The sequence below is a fragment of the Gekko japonicus genome, unplaced genomic scaffold, assembly GCF_001447785.1.
Source record: "Gekko japonicus isolate JY-2015 unplaced genomic scaffold, Gekko_japonicus_V1.1 scaffold222, whole genome shotgun sequence".
Classification (NCBI taxonomy): Eukaryota; Metazoa; Chordata; class Lepidosauria; order Squamata; family Gekkonidae; genus Gekko; species Gekko japonicus.
In genome coordinates, this window is record NW_015167063.1 from 555,993 (window position 1) to 577,835 (window position 21,843).

Genomic DNA, 21,843 nt, shown 5'->3' on the forward strand with positions numbered 1-21,843 from the left:
CCCTGGAGGCCAGGTCTACCAGTATAGTGGAAACGGGGTGGATAGACCTGTTCTCCAGATAGGTCTACCAATATAGTGGAACGGGGTGGGTGAAATTTGACTTGATTCGGTTTTCTTTTACATTTAAAATAATTCATTCTAAGATTCTTACAAGGTTATGGAAGTAATCTAAAAAAACTAATTTACATGATAGTCACAACTTTAAATGCATCTTCCAAGACCCCCACAACAGCTGGATTGGCTTGGAGAAGGGGTTTAAAAGAGACAAACGTCTTTTCCAAGCTGGCCATCGGGGTGTGTCTTTAAGAACACATTTAAAGTTAAAGTTGCTTTCTTTCTCTGCTCCCCCCATCTCAAGCCTACCCAGGGAAGGGAATACTGGCTGGGGAAGGGAAGACCGATCGGGGAGGCATGCCTCCCCTTCACTTCCCCAGCCACCCTGCTGGGAGCCGCACAATATGTGTGAAAGAGCCACATGTGGCTCCTGAGCCACAGTTTGGCCACCCCTGCCTGGAGTAGATCTTTCCCCCAGACCTTGGAGAGCCACTTGCAATCAAAGCGGGCAATGGACCAATTGCCTGACTCAGTATAAGGCAGCTTCACAAGGAAATAAAGGCTTTGTTAAGATGAATGAAGTACTTGTTCCAGCTTGTGGAAGTCAGTATCATACTGATGGAAGCAAGCCAGAGACGAAAGAGAGAATGATATTATAATAAAACAAATATATTTTCAAGGCATTGCCTTTTGCCAGAACACCACAAGACTGTTGAGGAGAAACTGACTGCTTTAGTTCCCAGTGTACTTCAGTTTCTCAGCCCATCCCAGAATAGCAGTGAACACTCAATACACAGTTAAGGAACTTTATTAGAGGAGGTTCAGAGTCACATGGCCAGTACTTCCTGCCCTGCCTCTACAGGGAACACAGGATAAATTCACTGGCCAGTCTTTGTGCTCAAGAAGCAATCTTGCTGTCTGACAATAAAGTGATTCCTCTCCTTATTTTACAAGTACCTGATCCTTTTCTCAAAGCCTGTATCGTTTTTTTAAAAATCCAAACCTCTGTAGAAAGCAGAACATGCTTACTCTGTCAACAGCCATTAGTTGCAGGGATTGGATGTTACCAGGACAGTGTTTATGCAGTCTGATATAGGTACTGACAGTAGGAGGCAGGTTCACATTTGCACAGGGAGGGGACATCAAACCTGAGCTTTAGCCAGCACCTCAATACCTAACTCAGGGCTCTGGTTGACCACAATTAAAGGCAAGCTTGTGGGTGTTTGTAAAGGCTAACACTGCTTGGCATGGCAGTACAGTAAGGGAGCTGCAGGGATTTGTCATCAGACATATGCTCCTGCTTGAAATGGCCATTCCCTCTAGCACAGAAGCCGAGCCACAAGGAAGGAAGGAGTTCAGCAAGAAGCAGTCAGGAATGAAGACTGCAGTTGTTGCAGAGGAAACAAGAGCTCCAGTCTTCAGGTAGCTTCTTTACAAAGGCATAGCTTGCCAGGTGATGTACAGTTGGCAATGTACGGCTGTGGCTCATCAGGTAGCAGAGCACTGTTTGCCTGAAGAAGAAACTAGTCCCACTTCTGAACCTGGAATCAGCTTGGATGCAGTTCAATACTAACCAGCTTGGATGCCTTCCAAGATTTTTCTCAGAAAATGTTGTTTCCAGTAAAGGATTGCCATTAGCTCACAGACTGCAAAAGAGACTGGGATGCACTTGCTGCAAACAGATAAACAGGGATGTATATCCAGTCCTCCATTCATCTTCCTGTTAAAAAAGTCCAGTGTACCTGTTCAATCCACAATGCATCCAATAAAGGAGAAGATCCCAAAAGTCTCCTCCAGCAGTGCCTGCTAGATTCACAGCTCAGTCTTCACTTTGTGCATGAGGTCCTTCTGGTCTATCTTATCCAGGTCATGATACCAAAGGTTGTAAGCTAAGAGGGCCACATTTTTGGCTGCCACAGCAGCCATTTCCATGGAGCTGGCTGCCCACTCCATGCTGTTGAGGTAGTAGAGATTGTCTTGGAGAACAATGGGTGGAAGAGTCTTGGAAGATTCATAAGAAGGATATGCCTGCCATTCTGTCACCTGGACAGAATAGTAGGAACGGAACAGCATCTTCAGCTCCTGCTTTTCCAAGGGACGCTGGGAATGGACTCTCCACACAGCAGCCTCTTGGGGTTGTTTCCGCCTGAAGGTACTGGATACGTTGACAGGGTAAATGTTATCCATGGAATTGAAGAAGAGGGCAGGGGAGTCTGTGGTGAGGACACTGGTGAAAGGGAAGAGCTTTGGATCACCAAAGCCAAAATAAGAGGAGTTGAGATAGCCATGGACTATAGAGGTGATGGTGGTGTGAAAAGTTCCTGGAAACTCAGCAATGGGAGGGTCAAAGTTCTGAAAAGTGATGTTGCTCTTCTTATCATGCAGTTGTGTGGCAATGACCACGATGTCATAGAAGCTAGAACCCTGGCCTTCCTCATCCTCATAGTGCACTTGGTAGAAATTTTTTCCTTCTAGAAAGAGACGGGAGGGAGGGAGGGAGGGAGACAGCAAAACAGTAACGCCAACAAGCATTGCATCCAGGTGAGGGCTTCAGGGGAGCAGTATGGACAAATACTAGACCCTATAGGGTGGTAAACGTCCCTGAGTCACAACTCATCCAAAGCTCTCCTACAGTTACTTAACCAGATTGCCTTCTGTAGCTCTCATAATTTGTGGGTTTTAACTTCTAGACCCTGCTCAGGTGCATGCAAACTACATGAGGGTGGGATTTTGAGGTTTCTCCATTGCTGGTGCAACTGCAGTTAAAGTGGCAGGTTCCTCATGGCAGGTTTCCCCACAGTTTCCCCACCTAAGATACACCACAGTGGCCACCTTCTTCCACTAGACCACCAGGGCTTTTGCAATTAAAAGAAAAGTCGGCACTACAATATCATTACATTGATATGCCATTGTAACTATAGGTGTACCAAGTTCTCTGGATTCCCAGCTTTCATCATAAAAGTCTCTAAGCCCCTTTGGTTGCAAAGAAATGATTTTTATATCTCTGCAAGAGAAGAAGCTAGAGACTTCCTTTTAAAAAAATGAAATCTGAGAATTCAGAGAACCTGCATATAGATATAAAGATATTTTAGTGCTGAATTTTTTTAAAAAAATCCCTCTGGTGGGGTGGGGGGAAAATGGCTGCTGTGAGAACAGATTCATGGAAAATGGCTGCCATGTTTGTCAGGAAAATCTGAATTTTCCTACCCATACAGCAGCCATCCAGATTTTACTGCAGTCTTTCCCAAAACCTTGGAGCAAATTAGGTATGAGAAAGAATGGCGAAAGCTGGGGAAACCCCGGAAAGTGCACAAATGCGCCATGATGCTGTGGGGAAGTAGGAAAAAAACCCTACTTCCCAAAAGCATTAACCTTGAGGCAGATAACCCATGCAGAAGCCATCTCGGTTAGCTCGACAAGCCACACCAAATTAATAAGGTACCATGTACAAGTGACATGTGGGCCTTAATCAAAAGATACAAAGTCAGGGAAACTTTTCTAAGCATGGCAAGTGGAAAAACCTTACTTATGATGCACGCACAATGCATGCGCATTGCAATCACATATCACTGAGCAGTTCCAGTTTTACCTTTAAGAAAACATTAAAGCCCTTTACTGAGGCCACCTAGCTCAACATCATTTACTTTGATCTATCACGGCTGTTCAGCTTCTCAGGCAAAGATAACTCGCTTATACCACCCTGCAGCTCTGCTTCCAGACCTAAAAAGAGACACCTTATGTGGCTCACCTGAATTGTGCAGGGAGATGGCTGTCACAGTGGCCTGGATTATGTTGGCTTTGCTTAGCTTCAGCAAACCGGAGCACACCAGCTTATTACCACCTTCCACAGCCCACATGTTGCCTTGTGCCCCTGCTAGTGACATGGCCCCTGAAAGAACAAATGCAGAATGGGTGAATGCCAAGAGAATAAATGCGCGGAAGCCATGCAGCACCCCCCCCCCTCTTGCACCGTTCCCTGGCTCGCCCAAGTTCAAGCCTACTAGAAGGGAAGCCTTCCTTGGTAGATCTGGAGAATAACAACAAGGGTGGCACTCACCGGCAAATGCAGGCACGAGTACGGATTGGCCGTAACTGGCACGCAGAATGGCCACAATAACGTCGTCAATGAAGTGCTGTGTGATGCCCACCTCCAGCAGGGATTCTGCCACAGAGCGCTGAGTCGTGTTGACAAAGGCGTCACCACCCAGTGAATGTAAGAGTTCCTCTAGGCGAGAGAATGAATAGCCATGAGCCTGGTACTTGTAGATTCTGTTGGACATAAAAAGAAAAAAATCTGATGCAGTGGAGCTTCCTTTCAGGAAGCCTCAAGAACCTCCAGTATATTGTTCTACATTTTTTCAGTCTGAGTAGGACATTATTTAGGTCCAAGCAGAAAGCTCATCCTGTTTTCCTTTAGCTCCTCTGGAAAGATGACATCCCTGTTACATACCTCATGAACTTCTCCATTACCTCCTCCACCCACATCTGTAGGCGCAGGAAGCTCATGCCATAGTGCCACCAGAGCCGAAAGAGGTTCAAGAGGTACCAGTCTGTCTCCTCCAGGACAAATTGCTCCCCACTGAAGACTGCACTTTTCCCTGCCACTTCTCGACGGTGCTTCAGCCCTGTATGCAGGGACAATGAGATACAGTAAAGGATACTTTGTTTTTCATTCATGAGTTGGGGTGCTCAGTAACTGACCTTCACAGTCTTTCTCAAGCTATAATGAAAGCAATCAAAATCCTGCTCAGACAATCTCTGGTGCTTTAGGGTAGGACAGCTGAATATTTGGGGTTTTCTTGAAACATCCAAGTAACACCAATTTACATTCAGAGCAGGGAGGAAATTCCACAGTCCACATTTTACCACCTTGGGTCCAGTTGCTCCTACCCAAGTGATTAAATTTGATACACAATCAGTGGAGAGACTTGCAGACCTTTAAATTAGATGCTCATATTAATGCCCCACCTTGGTACTACATGTATATCTACTTCTGCTGTTCTGACTCTATGCAACTTTGCTACACCAGCATAGATTCCTTGCAGTTTTGTCTCCCTCCCTCCTTTTCACAAGTATCAACCGGCAGATATACCCCCTCCATCCCTGTCCCCTCCTGATCTTTGCAGTAGAGGATTGTCAAGGTTTGATGCAGGAAGTTCCCATAGTGCCCAAGATGTCTTTTAAAAGAACAGAAGAAGAGATTGGATTTATACCCCACCCTTCACTCCGAGTCCCAGAGCGGTTTACAAACTCCTTTCCCTTCCCCTCCCCACAACAGGTAGGTGGGGCTGAGAGCTCTTTTGAAAACTGTTCTTTCAAGAACAGCTCAGACAGAACTATGGCTTGCCTGAGGTCATCCAGCAGCTGCAAGTGGAGGAGTGGGGAATCAAATCCAGTTCTCCCAGATTAGAGTCAACACACTTAACTACTACACCAAACTGGCTCTCAGGAACATGGCTTCTGGTGTGCTTTAGAGATTTTGCCTACCATTAACAAGCTAAAGGACAATTTAAAGGTAATGAAATTCAACCTTCAAGATATAATTTTTCATATCGAAGTCCCCTTAAGTAGACAAGACAACCATTAAAATCCCTTGTTGTGTACATAGTTGTGGATCTGAAGGCCAGAGCAAAGAGAACCAAGATCCATCACACCAGACACACTTTCAGGGTATACAAGAGTATACGAAACCTTAAATTCTAGTTCATGGGCTGTGCCCATACTCACCCAGCAGTTTAACAAAGTCTTGCATGTGCAAATTGAGGGAATGAATGGAGGCTCCACCGCTTTCATACTGCTGTTTGTTAACCGTAACTGTGGCCAGGCGACCACCCACTGTGTCCTTTTCATACACATCCAGCTGCACGTGTGGCCCAAAATGCTGTTGCAGAAAGTGGGCCACTGACGAGCCACCAATCCCAGCTCCGATCACAGCTGCCAGGGTGAAAGAGAAGCAAATATCAGACATCACACAGGTAGACTCACCTTGGACTACCTTCCCTACCTCCTTCGAGGACAAGGAGGCTGGTTAACAAAACAGATAAAAACAGATACATTTTTGCAGTGTTACAAAGTGAGTAGTTTTATATTTTTTGTAATAAAATTTAAAACAAAAACCCAAAACCAAAGCAGTTCTTGTCAAGCAGAAAGGGTGCCATAAAATTAACAAAAGCTTTACCAGCGCAGTCATTTAGCATGGTGCTTTCCAGATTTCCTTTGTAAAAATATTTCTACAATACAAAGCAGCCAGGAAATTTCTACTGGAGGCCACGGGATAATCTGAGCACCTGAATATCTCACCACAGTTGAGTTGCTCTTACACATATACATGTTAGATCTTACTATTCTCTGAAGCTTCAACTCTGCGCCAAATTTGGTATTAAATATTGGCTGCCATTGTGGGCAAATCCTAAATCTTAAATTTTCATAATCTCTCCAATACATTAGAATGACCAAAATGAGGCATGGCATGTAATCATGTTATTCTGTGGGAGGAAATGTTTTTATTCTATAAACCTTTGTGGTCTGCTGTGTGGTGACAGTCCTTAAAATGCCACAAGACTCTTGTTTATTTTTATGGAACACCAAATGTCTGTCATGAATGATTTCAAGATTTGATTGATTCCAAAACAGTAGTCATGGCAGTCTCTTACAGCAAAGTCAACAAAGAGTCCTGTGGCACCTCAAAGAAAATAATTACTGAGGTATAATCTTTCATGGGCCTGAGCTGCTTTGTCCAATACGTGAAATAGTCATCTATGCAAGTAGGTATGTATTCCCAGATTACAGGAAAAAGGAAACATTTTATTTATTTTAAAGGACTGTATCTACAAGACAACAAAGGGAGGTGAAGCAACACAAGGGACAGCATTAAGACAGTATCACGCAAGGCACAAACAAATCCAGTTGGTGTTGATGTGACCCTATCTAGGCTTAGTAGCCTACAGTGGTGCACAATCATAGAAAGATCAACGCTATAAAGATGAACAATTCATTGCTTTGGTGAACAAGGATTTCCTGAAACCGGGTTGCATGGTGTCACTCTCCCAATTATTTCGTCCTGGAGAATTTGAAAGCTTGCACACTTATGTCATTTAGCTTCTTAGTAATATTATTTTTCATTTTTGGATTTTTCTGTGGACCACACAGCTACCTGGAAATTCTTCCTCTGGAAGATTCCAGAGCAAGGCCACCAAATTGGGATCTCATTAACACAAATAACAGTGTCGAATTTGGTCTCAACAAATCCTGGGAACATCGAGCTCAGCACAGAAAGTCATTGTCCCTCTTCTTTAGGAGTTTATTTACACTGTTGAATACACCATTCATCACCAGTAGCCAATAGGCTGGAGCGGAAAGAAGGCGGCTGTCACCAGGTGTCTTCTATGAGTACAGGGGAATGGCCGGCAGCATTTGTGAGACATTTTACATCCAGACTCATCATTCTCGAGATCAGTGGGGTTTGTGTGCATTATGAAATCCACAGAAGAATTGCAAAGAACATATTGGAGTCTGTGCAACACAAAGAACTGATGGCCGTCATCCATCGCTGTTCCAGCCCTAGTTTGCAGCAGCATCTCACGGCAGGCCAAACCAGCCTCATCTTCAGCGCCGCTACTAGTTTTTCATTACCCGCGTTCTTTTCAGATAACGCGGTTATCTCATGCTGTCGCCTTCACGCCCTTCCCGTCCCTTCAGGAGGCCTCGATCTGAGCGGCAAAATCCGCAGACCACGATCTAGCCCGCGGGGAGCAAAAAAGACCGCCTACCTATTTTGCCAGGCGGAGCATCCCCTGAGGCTGCCACAGAGGACGCCGTCCGCATCACCCCTACAGCTAGAGATAGAAGGAGTCGGGAGGTACAAGGCAGCCGATGCGAGTCTGCCATCATGGTGGCAGGCAGCGGGGGAGGAGGAGTTGGAGGGAGGAAGAGGCTGTGCCTCGCAAAAGCGAGAATGCACAATGCAGGGTGAGCAATTCCAGCGATGCAGCCCAAGCTGCAAAACTGGATCGCTCTCCCGCCCACTCCGGCTGCGTGACCGGGAAACTCTTTGTATCTGTCCACGACTCCTCGAGGCGCTGCAACTCACGAGGTACCAGGGAGGGAGCCGGAGGGAACTGCTCATTGGCTGCGCCTCTTGCGGCAGCTCCTTTTCCGTGCGGCGAGGGACTACCTCCTTAAAGAGACACGGCCCAATTAGAGCACAGGCTGCATTGCTATAGGATGATACAACGCTTGATTGACTACACCTGGCTTTAAAATTTTACTCCCTATTCCCCAGTAGCCCTGCGAAGCCTCGTTCATCTTATTTCCCTTAACAGCGGTTGCATAGCTACAGACTCCCCCGCTGATCCACTTAGGAACAGTGTTTCGTTGAGTCCCTTACCTGCAAACTGGCAACTGATTCACCAGGATTGGCTTCCTGTTGTGGGGGTGTAACACTCGGGCTGGGAAGAACCGGTGGGGGGTTGCTGAGCTTGCACATCTGAGGCTTTGCACTCTAAGTGGGGATGTACTAAAAGGAATGACAAGAATGCCAGTAAGGAAAAAGATGGGTTATGCCCGAAGGCCCATTGGATATAATGGGAGTCACCAATGCCAATTGCATTTCATGAGCTCAATTGAAAAACATTACAGGACAGAAAAGCTGCAATGAAAATGTGGAACGGGTTTTGAGAAAGCTGCCCTGGGTGTGGAATTACAGTCCCCACAGTGGAATGATGGTCCTTGTGTCTAGAGAAACTGCTCTGGGGCTGGAATAACAGTCCCCAAAGTGGAATGATGGCCCCTGGGCTTGGAATCAGTGTTCTGGATCTAGAATGATGGTCCCCACAGCAGAATGACAGTCCCTGAGGGTAGCATAAGTGTACTGAGGCGCCTAGAATAACAGCTGCCAGAGTGGAATGATGGTCCCTGAAATCAGTGCTCAGGATTCCAATCACAGGGAACACCATTCTACCCTGGAGGTTGTGGTTCCTCTCCCCAGAGCAGGATTCTTAAAATCCATTCCATAGTTTCCTTGCAACTTTTGTGTACTGTAATGCATTTCAGGGGAGCCAATGGAAGTCAAATGACATTCCTAGATCCCATTATATGCAATAGACCTTCAGGCATCTCCCATATTCTCAATAAGCATTCATGAAATTAGTTTTAGTACATCTCTTGCTGAGGGTGAAAGAGGAAAGCACAAAAGTTGGCTTGAAATTCAACATCAAAAAAAACCACAACAAAACTATCATGGCATCTGGCCCCATCACTCCCTGGCAAATAGAAAGGGAAGTCATGGAAGCAGTGAAAGAATTCATGTTCCTGGGATCCAAGATCACTGCAGTGACTGCAGCCATGAAATTAAAAGACACCTGCTCCTTGGGAGGAAAGCTGTGGCAAACCTAGACAGCATAATAAAAAGTAGAGACATCACCCTGCCAACAAAAATCCGTATGGTCAAAGCAATGGTATTCCCAGTAGTAATGTATGGCTGTGAGAGTTGGACCATAAGGAAGGCTGAGCGCCGAAGAATAGATGCTTTCAAATTATGCTGTTGGAGAAGACTCTTGAGTGTCCCTGCAAGGAGATCAAATCAGTCGATCCTAAAAGAAATCAACCCAAACTGTTCCCTGAAAGGCCAGATACTGAAGATGAAATACTTTGGCCCCCAAATGAGAAGGGAACACTCACTGAAGGCCACCCTGATGCTGGGAGTGATTGAAGGTAAAAGAAGGGGACAGCAAAGGATGAAATGGTTGGACAGTGTTATCAATAAAACAAACATGAAATTGAGCAAACTCCAGAAGACAGCAGAACACAGGAGGACCTGGCATGATGTGGTCCATGGGGTCGTGAAGAGTTGGACTCGACTGTGTGACTCAACAACACATCTCTAAGTGGTTTGATATCCTTGGTTGGAAAGCTACCTTTTCCTAGTATCTAGTTTTTTGACAGGGAAATATCTCCTTGGCGCCTTTCCTGATGAGTTGATGGTGCAGAAGATAAAAGTGTTTGGGTGAAGTGGAGTTGGCTTTGTTCTTGTCTGACAACTGAGAGGAAGGGACAACATTAGCCTGTGGTGAGGTCAATGGGTGAAGGTATTTATAACCATAAACTTTTTTGAAGGCTTCCCTTACCTTTAAGAGAGAGGCCATGCCCACAGGGACAGCATGAGCTGGAGGAATGCATACTTCACATAGGGAGCTATCCCCAGAAGTCAAGCTACCACTGCAGTTCATGTCTTCTGCTCTCTACACAGCAAACATGTTAGGGAGTCAAAGAAAGGTAAGCACCATTCATCTGGGAGGATGAGCAGCCAGTTAAAGAGCCAGAAATCTTCCTCCAAGCCTCTGCCAAGTTTCAGAGCGACCAAGAGTGTATGGGAATCCCTCCCAAATGAATTCCAGGCAGCATGGAAATCCTCATAGGAATAGTCTCATAAGTCTTCAGTGGCACAAAGGGTAGACCAGGTCTCCTGCCCCAATCAGTGAAATACCCATCTTTCCCTAGAGTCAGAAGGAGGGAGAAGTATATAATGGATTTTACTACTTACTATCCAGAGGTTGTATCACTGTTGGAGATAGATGCTCCTTGTTACCAATGTCTTGTTAGCTGTCTTTGCAAAAGTGGATTAAGATGGGTAGCCATGTTAGTCTGTCTATAGCAGTAGAAAAGAACAAGAAACCAGTAGCATCTTCAAGACTAACAAAATATGTGGCAGGGTATGAGCTTTCGTGAGTCACTGCTCACTTCTTCAGAATCAGATAACCCTGCCATGTACTTTGCAAAAGTAGGAATGTCCTTGAGATTCTCAGAGATTGGGGGCTCCTTTGCCTGCCATGTGATGAAGGAGGAAGAAAAACCTGGGGACAGCCTGAGTTAAACATGCAACTTCCCCCCCTTACCATCATGTCACTAACAGATTTGTAGCTATGTAAAATTCAAATGTAACAAAAAATACATTTCACTGTGTATTTTCTGCAATTCATCGCCCTTTGACTTTTACGATTTCCCCCTCATATTAATGTCTGCTTACTGACCTACAATATACATCTAAACAAGTGGCTTCTAGGCCACATAAGTTCATGCTACAATACAAATGTGTTAAGTGCTTACAGTGCTACAAGGCTGTTTGTTTTTGCCTTAAAACTAAGCACTGTAGAAATGTTAAAAACCATGCACTGCTGCTGCTGTTCTGTATTTCATTACATAAGTGCCCTTTCCAGGATACAGTGTCAAGTGACTGATTCCAGCAGAAGGGCCAAGTGGAGAACACCATTTTGCTACCTCCGGCTTTGAGTCATATATACACATTTTCATTTTTCCCTGCTGCTGTCAAAATGTCTAATGGAGCACTAGCCTTTCACACAGCCCTCATGGGCTTTTGGCACTGGCTTGCAGGTGTGAAAAGCATATCTGAGTTCACTTAGCACTCACCCTCTCAGCTTAATACCAGGACTTCTGGAAGTCTGCTTATACTGATGAAAAACTGCAGCTGACAGGCTCACAGGGTCAGCTGAATAAACCCACTGCCTAAAGAATACAAGACAAGCAGCCCGCTTCAGTGAACGGGCTTAATTGCAAGCTGCTCCCAGCAATCAAAACTGCCAAGCAGCAGGGATTGTGTCTGTTTATTCACTATTTTTGTTTCAAATTCATTACCTGGTATTCAACAAGCAGCCATCTGGGGACAGAAACTAGTATGAATGTAAGCTGTGAGTGTGACTCTGTATGTAAACACCCTGACTTAAGCATATGTGTAGCTAAATCAACAGAGCAAATGATCCATGAGCTGCAGGAAATACATGAACTACATGGCACCTGTTGGGGAAAAAGTTTTACACAGTGTTTATCACTTTAGGATCAGCTATCACTACAGTCCTGGCCTGATCTCATCATATCTCAGAAGCTAAGCAGGGTCTGCCCTGGTTAGTACTTGGATGGGCAAGCTGAGGGCTGCTATGCAGATGCAGGCAATGGCAAACCACTTCTGAATAGCTCTTGCCTTGGAAATCCTATGAGGTTGTCATAAACTGGCTGAGACTTGACAGCAGTTGTCATCACCATCACTAGACATGTATGGGGCTGCTCCATACCCCTGGTGTGTCTGCATCAGCTTGCCAGCTGTGCCTTTGACTGATGTACCATAATGATGCTTGGCATAGGCTTCACATCACATATTATCACAGTCCTCCCACTAGCTATACAGGGAAGGCCACTACAATTCCCACTACCATTGCAGAGCCACATATGCTGGAAAAAACAGGGGCATGCATAAGGCTCCCCAGCCAGCTTGTGTGGTCCAGGTGAGATTTTAATATATCACAGCTCATTATCATTCCCATCATGCTGCTAGCAACTATGTTACACCAGTTCCTCTCTTTCTACCAGGATAGGAGGTCCATACCATCAACCAATAGTCCAAACCAATTTCTGCTGTTTATCTGCTTCAGGTATCTTGACAAAAAAGCAACACAGAAATGCATTACATTCTTGGCAGTTTCCCCCCCTTAGTGTCTCCCTTTATTATCATTGCCTCAACAGTTACCTTCTCATAACCTAGTTTAATTCAAACTCTTGACTTCCACGAGATCTGAAGCCTGATAACATTCACTAGGCCAATGTCACTGCTAAGCTCAGTAAATACATTGCAACGAGTGGACTTGGGTCTCCATATCTTATTATTTAGTCCTGAAGAAATTCAGTGTTAAAGAGTAGTTATTGTCATTGAAACACCATAAATACTTAGGAAGGTACAAAAGAATATATTGACAAGATCAGGACAAAAGTTTATTCAACCCCCTTACTCCCAAATTCTCTCCCAAATTCAAAGGAGTAAGACAAAGAACTTCCAACTTATTCAAAAGGCTCTCAAAGCAAGCACCGTATTTCAGCAGACAGAAGTCATGTAAAGATATGTTTTATTTGCAAGAACATGGTGTTTTTCAGACTCAGCTATGCTCTAAACCACATGGGTACCATGTCAATCCCCTACCCAATCAGAACTTCTGAGTTACAAATAACAGCACTTACAAAGAATACAAACAGGTTCCATATACACAAGTGGCTAACCACCTTCTTAAATGAAGGAACTCTGGAAGACTAATTATTCATGTGCCTTGGCAAAAAAGACATCAAAACATCTTGCGCTCAATAAACAAGAAATCATGAAACATTTCAAATCAAATATATTTCTAATTAAAATCCAGAAGTGTTCTGACATAATCACTTTTACTGCTATGAAGATAATTCACATAGGGTTAGATCCAGTGGTGGATTTCCACAGATGGAAATAAAGGCAATTTTATTTTCATCAGTTCCCTGCTCTCACTACAGATCTCTGACTCCCCCTTCATGCTTTCACTTAGGACCAGCATTTTAGGGGACATTTTGGGCTACAATGGGAAGCAAGCAAGTCACACACTGCAGAGGAAAATCCCTTCCATCTGTGGAAATTCTCTGTGGGATCCAAGCCATCAGAACCAAAGCATTATTTCCATTTTAGTGCTGTAGACATTCCACAGGTATGAATCCAGTTCAAATTCACATGCCCGAGAACCAAATAATAACACTAATATAATGCTCCACTGCTTCCCCATAACCTCTGTATTAAATACCACCATGTCTACAATAGGGTATAATGATTGAAAAGAAATACCAGTGAGGCTGGATCTTTCACTTCTGTAGTTTCAGATATCTACAGAGATGTCCAGCAAAGGGACTGCAATCTCCATCAGGTTGAGACAAATCCAAATCATAATGATGGACATTCATTTGAAAGACTAATAGTCACTTAGTTGCAATTTTACATAGGATTCAGGAAAGCATGGGATGGGTCTCTTCCATCATCTTTCAAACACAGTTAGGATTTCTTTTAGAGCTACACTACAGGGTACTTAAGCGTCTATTGAATGTATCAGGTTGAAATAAGATGATCACACATTTTGTTTACCTGTTACATACAAACTGACCAAACTATCAGCCATCACCTTATGGTCAAACTGACTAAGTCTGACCTCAGTTTGGTAGTTACATGAAATCAGCTCCCATTCTCTGTTGACTCTCAGATCCGCAAGTAATATTTTCCTGCCACTTTACTGAAATCAACTCAAGAACACTTCAGATATCTATTCAGATACTATTTTTCATTGAAAAATATAATATAAAGTAGACTTTCTACCTAAATCAAGTAGTCTCAATAAAGACTGGGAGATTTTCATAATAGTATTTGCATTTTGGGATAAAATAAAACAAAACACTTCCTATTTGCAGTTCAAGGTTTCTTCTTCCAGCACTGCCAAATCAAATTGTGCTTGAAAACTGTAGTAAACTATTTACTGAGGAAGACTTTGGGTCTTGGACCTTTAAATGACCCCAAGGAATCTTCTGTATACAGAGTAAAACCATCAGTCCAACCAGCTCAGCACAGTTTGTTTGGACAGGTAATGGCTAACATATCAGCACAATAACCCAAAATCCTTTTTCTGAAGGTTGCCAGGGATTGCGCCTAGGGAAGTCTACTCTAAAACATACAATCTACTAAATGTTGAACCCCTCCCCTCAGCACCCCCAAAATCTGGTCCTTCAACTTTTAATTATGCAGGCAATGAACTTATCCACACTTCAAAATTTCATAGGTTGGAACAACCAGGTCAAGTGAGAAAGGCCTCCAGTCACTCAAACAGTTTTTGAAATGCAGAGGAAGTCTTCTGCAGGATACCATAAATCCCATCAAAGCACTCAGATTTGATTCCTCAGAACCCTTTGCAACTGTTAAGTCATAGCATTTCTGTGAGGTAGGTGGATATCCTATTCCCAGTTTACATGCAGGAAAGCAGAGGTTAAAGCAGCTTCAGAAAAAGTAGAAATCGTTTAAACATAACAATTCTAAGCTTAAATATCAGCTATTGGAATTCTAGACATCTGTCTTCCCTTCCAACCCAATGCAGAATATAACGAAGACCTGACGGTGGAAGGTGGATTTTTAATAGGCGACTGTATTTTATATATTTACTTGTAAGCTGCCCTGGGCGTTCTATGAAAGGAAAACCAGCCTAGAAATGTTCCAAATAAATAAAACAGTAAAGCTCACCAAACAACTTACCTCTGAGAAACAACTGGAAGGTATTTATGATACAGGGGAAAAAATACCATTAAATAACTGTACATCTTGGTAGTCAAGGTCCAACAACTGCACACATCCTGAGAAGCCCACATGTAACACAAATGTGGCTTAATAAATAATAAAGAGATACCATAGCAGCAATAGTCATATGGACAGAGAATTCAGTTCATTACAGTCTTGCATTCTAATGGGCATGCTGACTTCATTCTTGCGATTCTACTGCCACACCAACTTGTGCATGTCTGACAGTGCGACCATGGAGTTTATAGCCATTCAGAGTCACTAATGCCACAGTGCCCGGTTTCCTTCCCTCTGCTGGCACATGACAAACTATTTCATGATCATACGGGTCATATTTGCCACCAATGGGGTTCATTTTTTGCAGGCCATGTTTAGTGAATATGCTTTGTAGCCTGGACTCTACAAGACGAAGGCCTTCACAAATCTTCTTCAGCGCTGAATCTGGGTCATTGTATTCTCCTTCTATGGTGCTCTCAGTGGTTTTCTCCAGGATATCTGCTACCTCTACAAGATCTTTACAAAAACTCTGGATCCCTGCAGATACACAAAGAAGCAAAGGTTAGGACAAGGACAGCTAAAGAAGAAGAGGAGTACTCTTTAGTCTATTTTATATGACACTACACTAGGATCCAGGAAATCCTACCACTGGATATTAGGAACAGAAATGAATGTGTTAGTTTTCACTAAGGAAGAGACGAGCCATTTTCAGCTTCTCTAATTTCCACAAGATTTGTTCTTCATCGTGTACAGATGTCAGCACCAGAATGACCATTGGATACTCACCATGAATGGTCTTTCTCCTCTGAGGCTTGGAGGACATCTTGTGGGTAATTCCCATCCATCATCCAGGGAGGCAGGACCAACTGTTTCCTGTGGTGGGAGTCACCCAAGGCTCAGTTCTGGTGCTCCAAAAGCAATAAACTAGCTAAACTTCACTAAGAAAGAAACCTGAACAACATAGTATAAATAACACAAGAAAATATGACAACTGGAACAGCAAACGAATGGAAGAAGTCCTCTCTAATACTACTGAACTAGTAGTGCGTTTTTCTCTTACTTGTTAGGGGATAGAAAGAAGAAGAAGGCAGGAAGGTGATGACCTGGGAGGGCTGAGATGTCCTCCAAGCCTCAGAGAAGAAAGACACTTCATGGTGAGTACCCAATGGTTGTTCTCCCTCTGAGGTGGACGCCATCTTGTGGGACCTCCCAGAGCAGTGTCCCTAAATGTGGGGGGGAGGTCGTCACCTAAATATAGGACAGATTGCAGCACCCTTCTCCCAAATGCTGCATCTGCGGAGTCATACACATTGATCTTGTAGTGTCTGATCAATGTGGACAAGGAAGACCACGTGGCAGCCCTGCAAACTTCTTCTACTGAAGCCCTATTATGAAAGGCCGCATTTGTTGTAGTGCTGCACAAGGAATGGGCAGTGATTCCCTCTGGGACTCGCTGGTTAGAACTCTTATAGGCTTCGGCAATGCAGGATCTTTTTTGGGGGGGGGTTCATAATGCTGTGTGAAGTTTTTTTTTAACATTATCTTTATTGGTTTTTAAACAACTTAACTAAAACAAAATTACCCACATGTTACACAACATTAATTGCAGATAGGTTCCAATTTAGGCTTCGTCAATGCAGGATCTAATAGTGTTGCTTATGTCCGAATTAGACATCTTCCTCCCCATGTGAGGAGGAGAAATGTTAGTGAACATAGCTTCCATGCTTCTGAATGGGAACATTTGAGTGCCCTTCTTACGCCCAGGGTATGCCAAATTTTCTCCTTGGGGTGAGTAGGGTTTGGAGAAAAGGATGGTAGACAAATCTCTTGTGATCGGTGGAACTTGGAACTAACCTTTAGACAGAAGGTCAGGTCTGTTTGCAACACTACCTTATCTTTGTGGAAGGTACAGAGGTCTGCCTAAATAGAAAGAGCGCCCAACTCCGAGATTCTCCTGGCTGAGGTAATGGCTACCAGGAATAAGGTTTTCATTCTCAGGAACTTAAGCTGAATGCCCTTTAGCGGCTCAAATGGATGTTTGGTGAGTGCCGTGAGGATGGTATTAAGTCAGAAACCTGTGGGTCTGTGGTGGATTCTTGAGTGAAGTTCCTTGGAGGAAACGGCAGATATATGGATGCTGAGAAACAGGAAGACCCTGAAACTCAGACAGGACCAAAGCCAGAGCTGCCACTTGTCTCGAGAGTTGGTACCTTAAGGCCACTTGCGCATTTATCCTGTAGGAACTCAAGTAAAGATATGAGTCCCGGACATAATGGATCCACCTTTTTCCGGTGAGCCCATCGAACGAATGCCTTCCAGGTAGTGTTGTAAATCCTCGAGGTGGACGGCTTCCTAGACACCAGGATCATGTCGATGACCAAGTCCTTATAGCCTAGTTTTGAAAAACGGTTCCTTTCAACCTCCATGCGGTCAAGCGAAACCAGCCTGGTCTGGGGTGCCATATTGGGCCTTGGACTAGCATGTCCTCCGAGACTGGCAGAGTGAGGGGAGGAGCCACCGTCATTTCCCGTAGGAAAGTGAACCATGGGCATCGAGGCCAGTATGGTGCTACCACTATGACTTCCACTCTTAAGAATCGTATTGTTCGAAGAAGTTTGGGTACAATTGGAATGGGCGGAAACACATAGAGTAGCCCCTTGGGCCAAGGAGATAGATGAGCATCTGTGGCTTCCGCCTGGGGATGGTAATATCTGGTATAGAACCGTTCCAACTGACTGTTGTCTGGAGAGGTGAACAGGTCCACCTGTGGGGTTCCTAGCTTAGACACTATCAAGTGAAAGAGCCTCTTGTGCAATGACCATTCTCCTTCCTGGTTCATCTGGCGGCTCAGCCAGTCCGCTTGAATATTGACTATCCCTTTGACATGCTTTGCCCTGATCGATGCCAGGTTGTCTTATGCCCAATTCATAAGCTGAGTCACTACTCTGTGAAGAGTCAAGGATCTGGAACCCCCCTGCTTCTTTAGGTAAGCCTTCGCTGATATATTGTCAGTTTGAATGAGGATGTGGTGTCCCCTGACCTGGGGGGTGAAATGTTGAAGCGCTAATTTGATGGCTCGAAGCTCCAAAAGGTTGATGGGCAGTTTCTGTTCCACCTTGGACCACTTTCCCTGCAGTGGTCGGTGAGAAAGTGTGGTTCCCTATCCCGAGAGGCTGGCGTCTATAAAAATCTGGGTCCGATCCTGGATCCAGAATGTCTTGCCTTGGGACAGGTTGCTCATCATAGTCCACCAGCGTAAGCTTGATTTCACTTGGAGGAGTACCTTTAGAGAGAAATCCATTCTGAGAGCAATGGAATTATGAAATGGACACATGAACATTTACAGTTGTCTGGAATAAAAGCTGCCCCACTGCAGGGTGTCAAAGGCCCATCACATCTTGGTCAGGGAGGACAGAGACGAAGTCTTCGCCTGAATAATTTGCTTGGCAATGTCTTTTATCGTCCTTGCCTTCTTGACAGGAAGGAAGAGTTTTGTGACGATTGTCCATCACCACACCCAGGTGGTCCAGTCGCTGTGAAGGAGTTATGGAGCTCTTCTACATGTTCACCAAGAATCCGAAATCTTGCAGGCATTGGATCCTCTTGGCAGTGTCTTCTTGAGAACGTATTCACGAGGGAGAACGGACTAGAATGTATGGATGAAAATGTATGCCTTGCTCCCGAAGATAAACGATTAGATGAACAAGGACTTTGGTGAGCACCCTTGGTGCTGATGACAGGCTGAAAGGAAAGGCTCTGAACTGGAAATTATCCTCAACCATGTAGAAGCGTAGAAATCTTTGGTGGTGAGGAAACATTGGGACATGTAGATATGCCTCCGTCAGATATATGGAAGAGAGAAACTCCTCAGATTGTAAGGATTCCGCGATGGAATGGAGGGTCCCCATGCGAAAGTGTTTTGGCTCTACATATCTGTTTAAGTATTTCAAATCTATTCCTCCAATCCCTGTTCTTTTTGGGGACTGTGAAGATGGAATAGACTCCAGTCATTTGCTCGTTTATGGGCATGGGTTCTATGGCCTGAATGTCCAAAAGGTGATTTATCGCAGCTCTGGTTCTGACCCTTTTTTCTGGGTGTTTGTGTATTGGGGAGGCTATGAAGCACTGAGGCGGTATTGAGTGAAATTCTATCTTGTAATCCTCCCTATGTCTCTTGTCCATATGTCTGGATGGGAGTCAAGCCACGTCTGACTGGAGTAGGCATCCCCCCACTGGTGGGACCAGATAGTCATGCCTTGGGGGCTTTGGGGTCCCAATCCCCTTTGTCTTGTCTGTTGCCATTGGATCTTGGGAACCTGTTATTGAAGCCTCCACGATGAAAGGACTGCTTGCTGTTGTTGCCCCATGAAGGTCTCTTGTTATCTTGGCGGGGCCTTGACATGTTCTGGTATGAATGGGAAGGAAAGGAAGTAGATTCCCTCTTGTCTCCAAGACGTACGTATTTGGGTAGAACCTTCTTTTTTCATGGGTTTCCACCAATATTTTCTCCAGTGGCTCACCAAAGAGCTTGTCTCCTTGGAATGGGTATGCGGAGACAATGGCTTTAGACTGGTAATCTGCTGGCCAGGATCGTAGCCAGACTATACGGCGGGTGGCAGCGGCTGATGCCATGGCCCTGGAGATGAGAACCATGGAGTCTAACGTAGCATCAGCAGTGTAAGAGATGGCCTTCAGAATCCTATTGGCACCTTCTGGTCATCTGCAGTCATTGCCTGGCAGCATCTGGATCAATTTTCACATCCACAGGATGGATGCTCTAGATACCATGGATGCAGCTGAAGATGCCTTGATCGCCAAGGAGGAGGCCTCATGAGACTTTCTTAAGGCAAACTCAGTCCTCTTGTCAAGATTATTTCTTAAATTGCTGTGACCATCTTCAGAAAGCAGCCCAGAAGATTGTAAGGCAGTCACTGGAGCATCCATGACAGGAACCTGCTAAAGATCTGAGGCAGAGGATGTTACAGGGTACAACCTTTTAACAAGACCTGGAATTGACTTGTTGGTTTAGCCCTCTCTGCCTTGATTTTATGCTCTTTCTGAGAATGTAACTGGTGGGAAAAAATTATCAGTAATCTCTGATCCATCCTGCTGGTCCTGACCAACAGGGCACTTGTTCCCAGCACGCTGTGAGCTCTGGATCTTAAGAGCAGACAGAGTCTTAGATAGTAAATAGTGAAGGTCCTCACTCTTAAAAAACTGAAAGGACTGTTCTGAAACAGCAGGTTCCTTTTCCTCCTCCTCATGAGAAGAGAATTCCCCTTCCTCCTTATCACTAGAGGCATGAGAGATACTGTCCCTCTTCCCCTGCTGGAAATCGAAGGGACATGGTTCCATTGGGAAGTCTTTTTGCGCAGCCTTAGTGGGCCAGGTACTCCTTTTCTTATGTCTATGGGGAGAGGAGGAGGAAGATCTAGACCAGGTAGACCCTCGGCCCCCTGGCCTGCAGAAACAGGTTCTCTCTTGTCTCATAGCTCTCCTAAAAAAGGCCATTACTTTCGAGGACAATGGAGAAGACCCAGAGCTGCTAACGTTACCAGTCTATGACTTGGCGTCCTCTTCTTCCCCATGTGCAGTATCAGCAAGATTGCTCCCTGCATGACCGCATCCACTATGACCAAAGGTCTTGGGTCTCTCAGTGTGTGGGATTAGGCTCTGCTGGATGGTCCCATCTGCCATGTTGGCGCAACAAGCATCTTCCAAAAGGGCAGCCATGATTTGCGTGGGCTCCGAATGAGCACGGGTATATGGATTAGCTGCTGATAAATCTATAGATCTTACAGCCCTCATCAACTATTAGCTGTAAGTTCTCACAGATTGAGACCTGGCTGGTTTCGAGAGGAATTGGCCGATCGTTAACTGCATGCAGCTGACAGCCTGGAGGAGGCTGGCGCAGGACACTCCCTTCTTGCAAGGAGCCACGCGGAGTTTTGGCCGGGACAGGACGAGTGCTACCAATGCAGAAGCAACTCCTTCTTCCTCAGCCTGGAATGATAAGCTGCTCACAGTCCATGAAACGACTGTTTTTATTATGTCCATAAACCAGTCTTTTAATTACTACTTGTCACTGGCTTCCTTTTTAAAAATTTTGTTATTGTTTTGTGTTTCAGAATGGTTTCTGCTTTGCAAACATTCTATGAAACCTGATGTTGTTTTTAAAGTCTTTTATTAAATGTCTCCTTTTTGTGCCTTGAGTTGCATGCTGAGTGCTTGCATTCCTCCCCCTGGATATAGACCCAATTCTGACAACGTGACTGGGAGCTTTCGGCGTGCTTTACAGCTCTGCCGCCCTCTGCTGCCTGCAAGCTGACTGCAGCTCTCTTCCGTGCTGCACGGTCTTTTTTGGTCTTGGAATGCCTGGCTGCGTCTATCACCACAGTGGAGAGGAAGCCATCACTGTCTTCCCTATGTGCCATGGACAACTTCCAATAGACCTCCACCTTCAAGGGAGGTGGTTAGAAGGCAACCCTCTAAGAGAGAGAGAAGACAGACTAGCAAGGATTGAGATTGTTTCTTTCCCCCTAGAGAAACAGAAAGAGGCAAGAAATGGGACCCACAATACTCGTGGGGGGGGGAGTATTCCCCACAGTTCCTGGCTGGCTGGCCACTGAAGCAGCAGGAGCTCCACATGGAGGAGGAGG

At 44.8% G+C, this 21,843-nt stretch overlaps 2 protein-coding genes across 2 annotated transcripts in view; both read right to left on the reverse strand.

The window, feature by feature from the left end:
* Positions 1 to 852: 852 nt before the first annotated feature.
* On the reverse strand, positions 853 to 8,099 carry PCYOX1L (prenylcysteine oxidase 1 like). The gene is made up of 6 exons (XM_015412644.1): positions 7,824 to 8,099; positions 5,782 to 5,988; positions 4,505 to 4,679; positions 4,112 to 4,323; positions 3,803 to 3,943; positions 853 to 2,525 (listed from the first exon to the last, which is right to left on the reverse strand). The coding sequence occupies exons 1-6, from the start codon at positions 7,942 to 7,944 to the stop codon at positions 1,867 to 1,869; spliced, it is 1,515 nt and encodes a 504-aa protein (XP_015268130.1). The 5' UTR covers positions 7,945 to 8,099; the 3' UTR covers positions 853 to 1,866.
* A 6,155-nt stretch (positions 8,100 to 14,254) lies between these two features.
* GRPEL2 (GrpE-like 2, mitochondrial (E. coli)) overlaps positions 14,255 to 21,843 on the reverse strand; it is a 43,191-nt gene continuing 35,602 nt past the window's right edge. Inside the window, exon 4 of the mRNA XM_015412645.1 lies at positions 14,255 to 15,721. Coding sequence (XP_015268131.1) covers positions 15,369 to 15,721 — 353 coding nt within the window. The 3' untranslated portion in view covers positions 14,255 to 15,368. The remainder of the gene's footprint in view (positions 15,722 to 21,843) is intronic.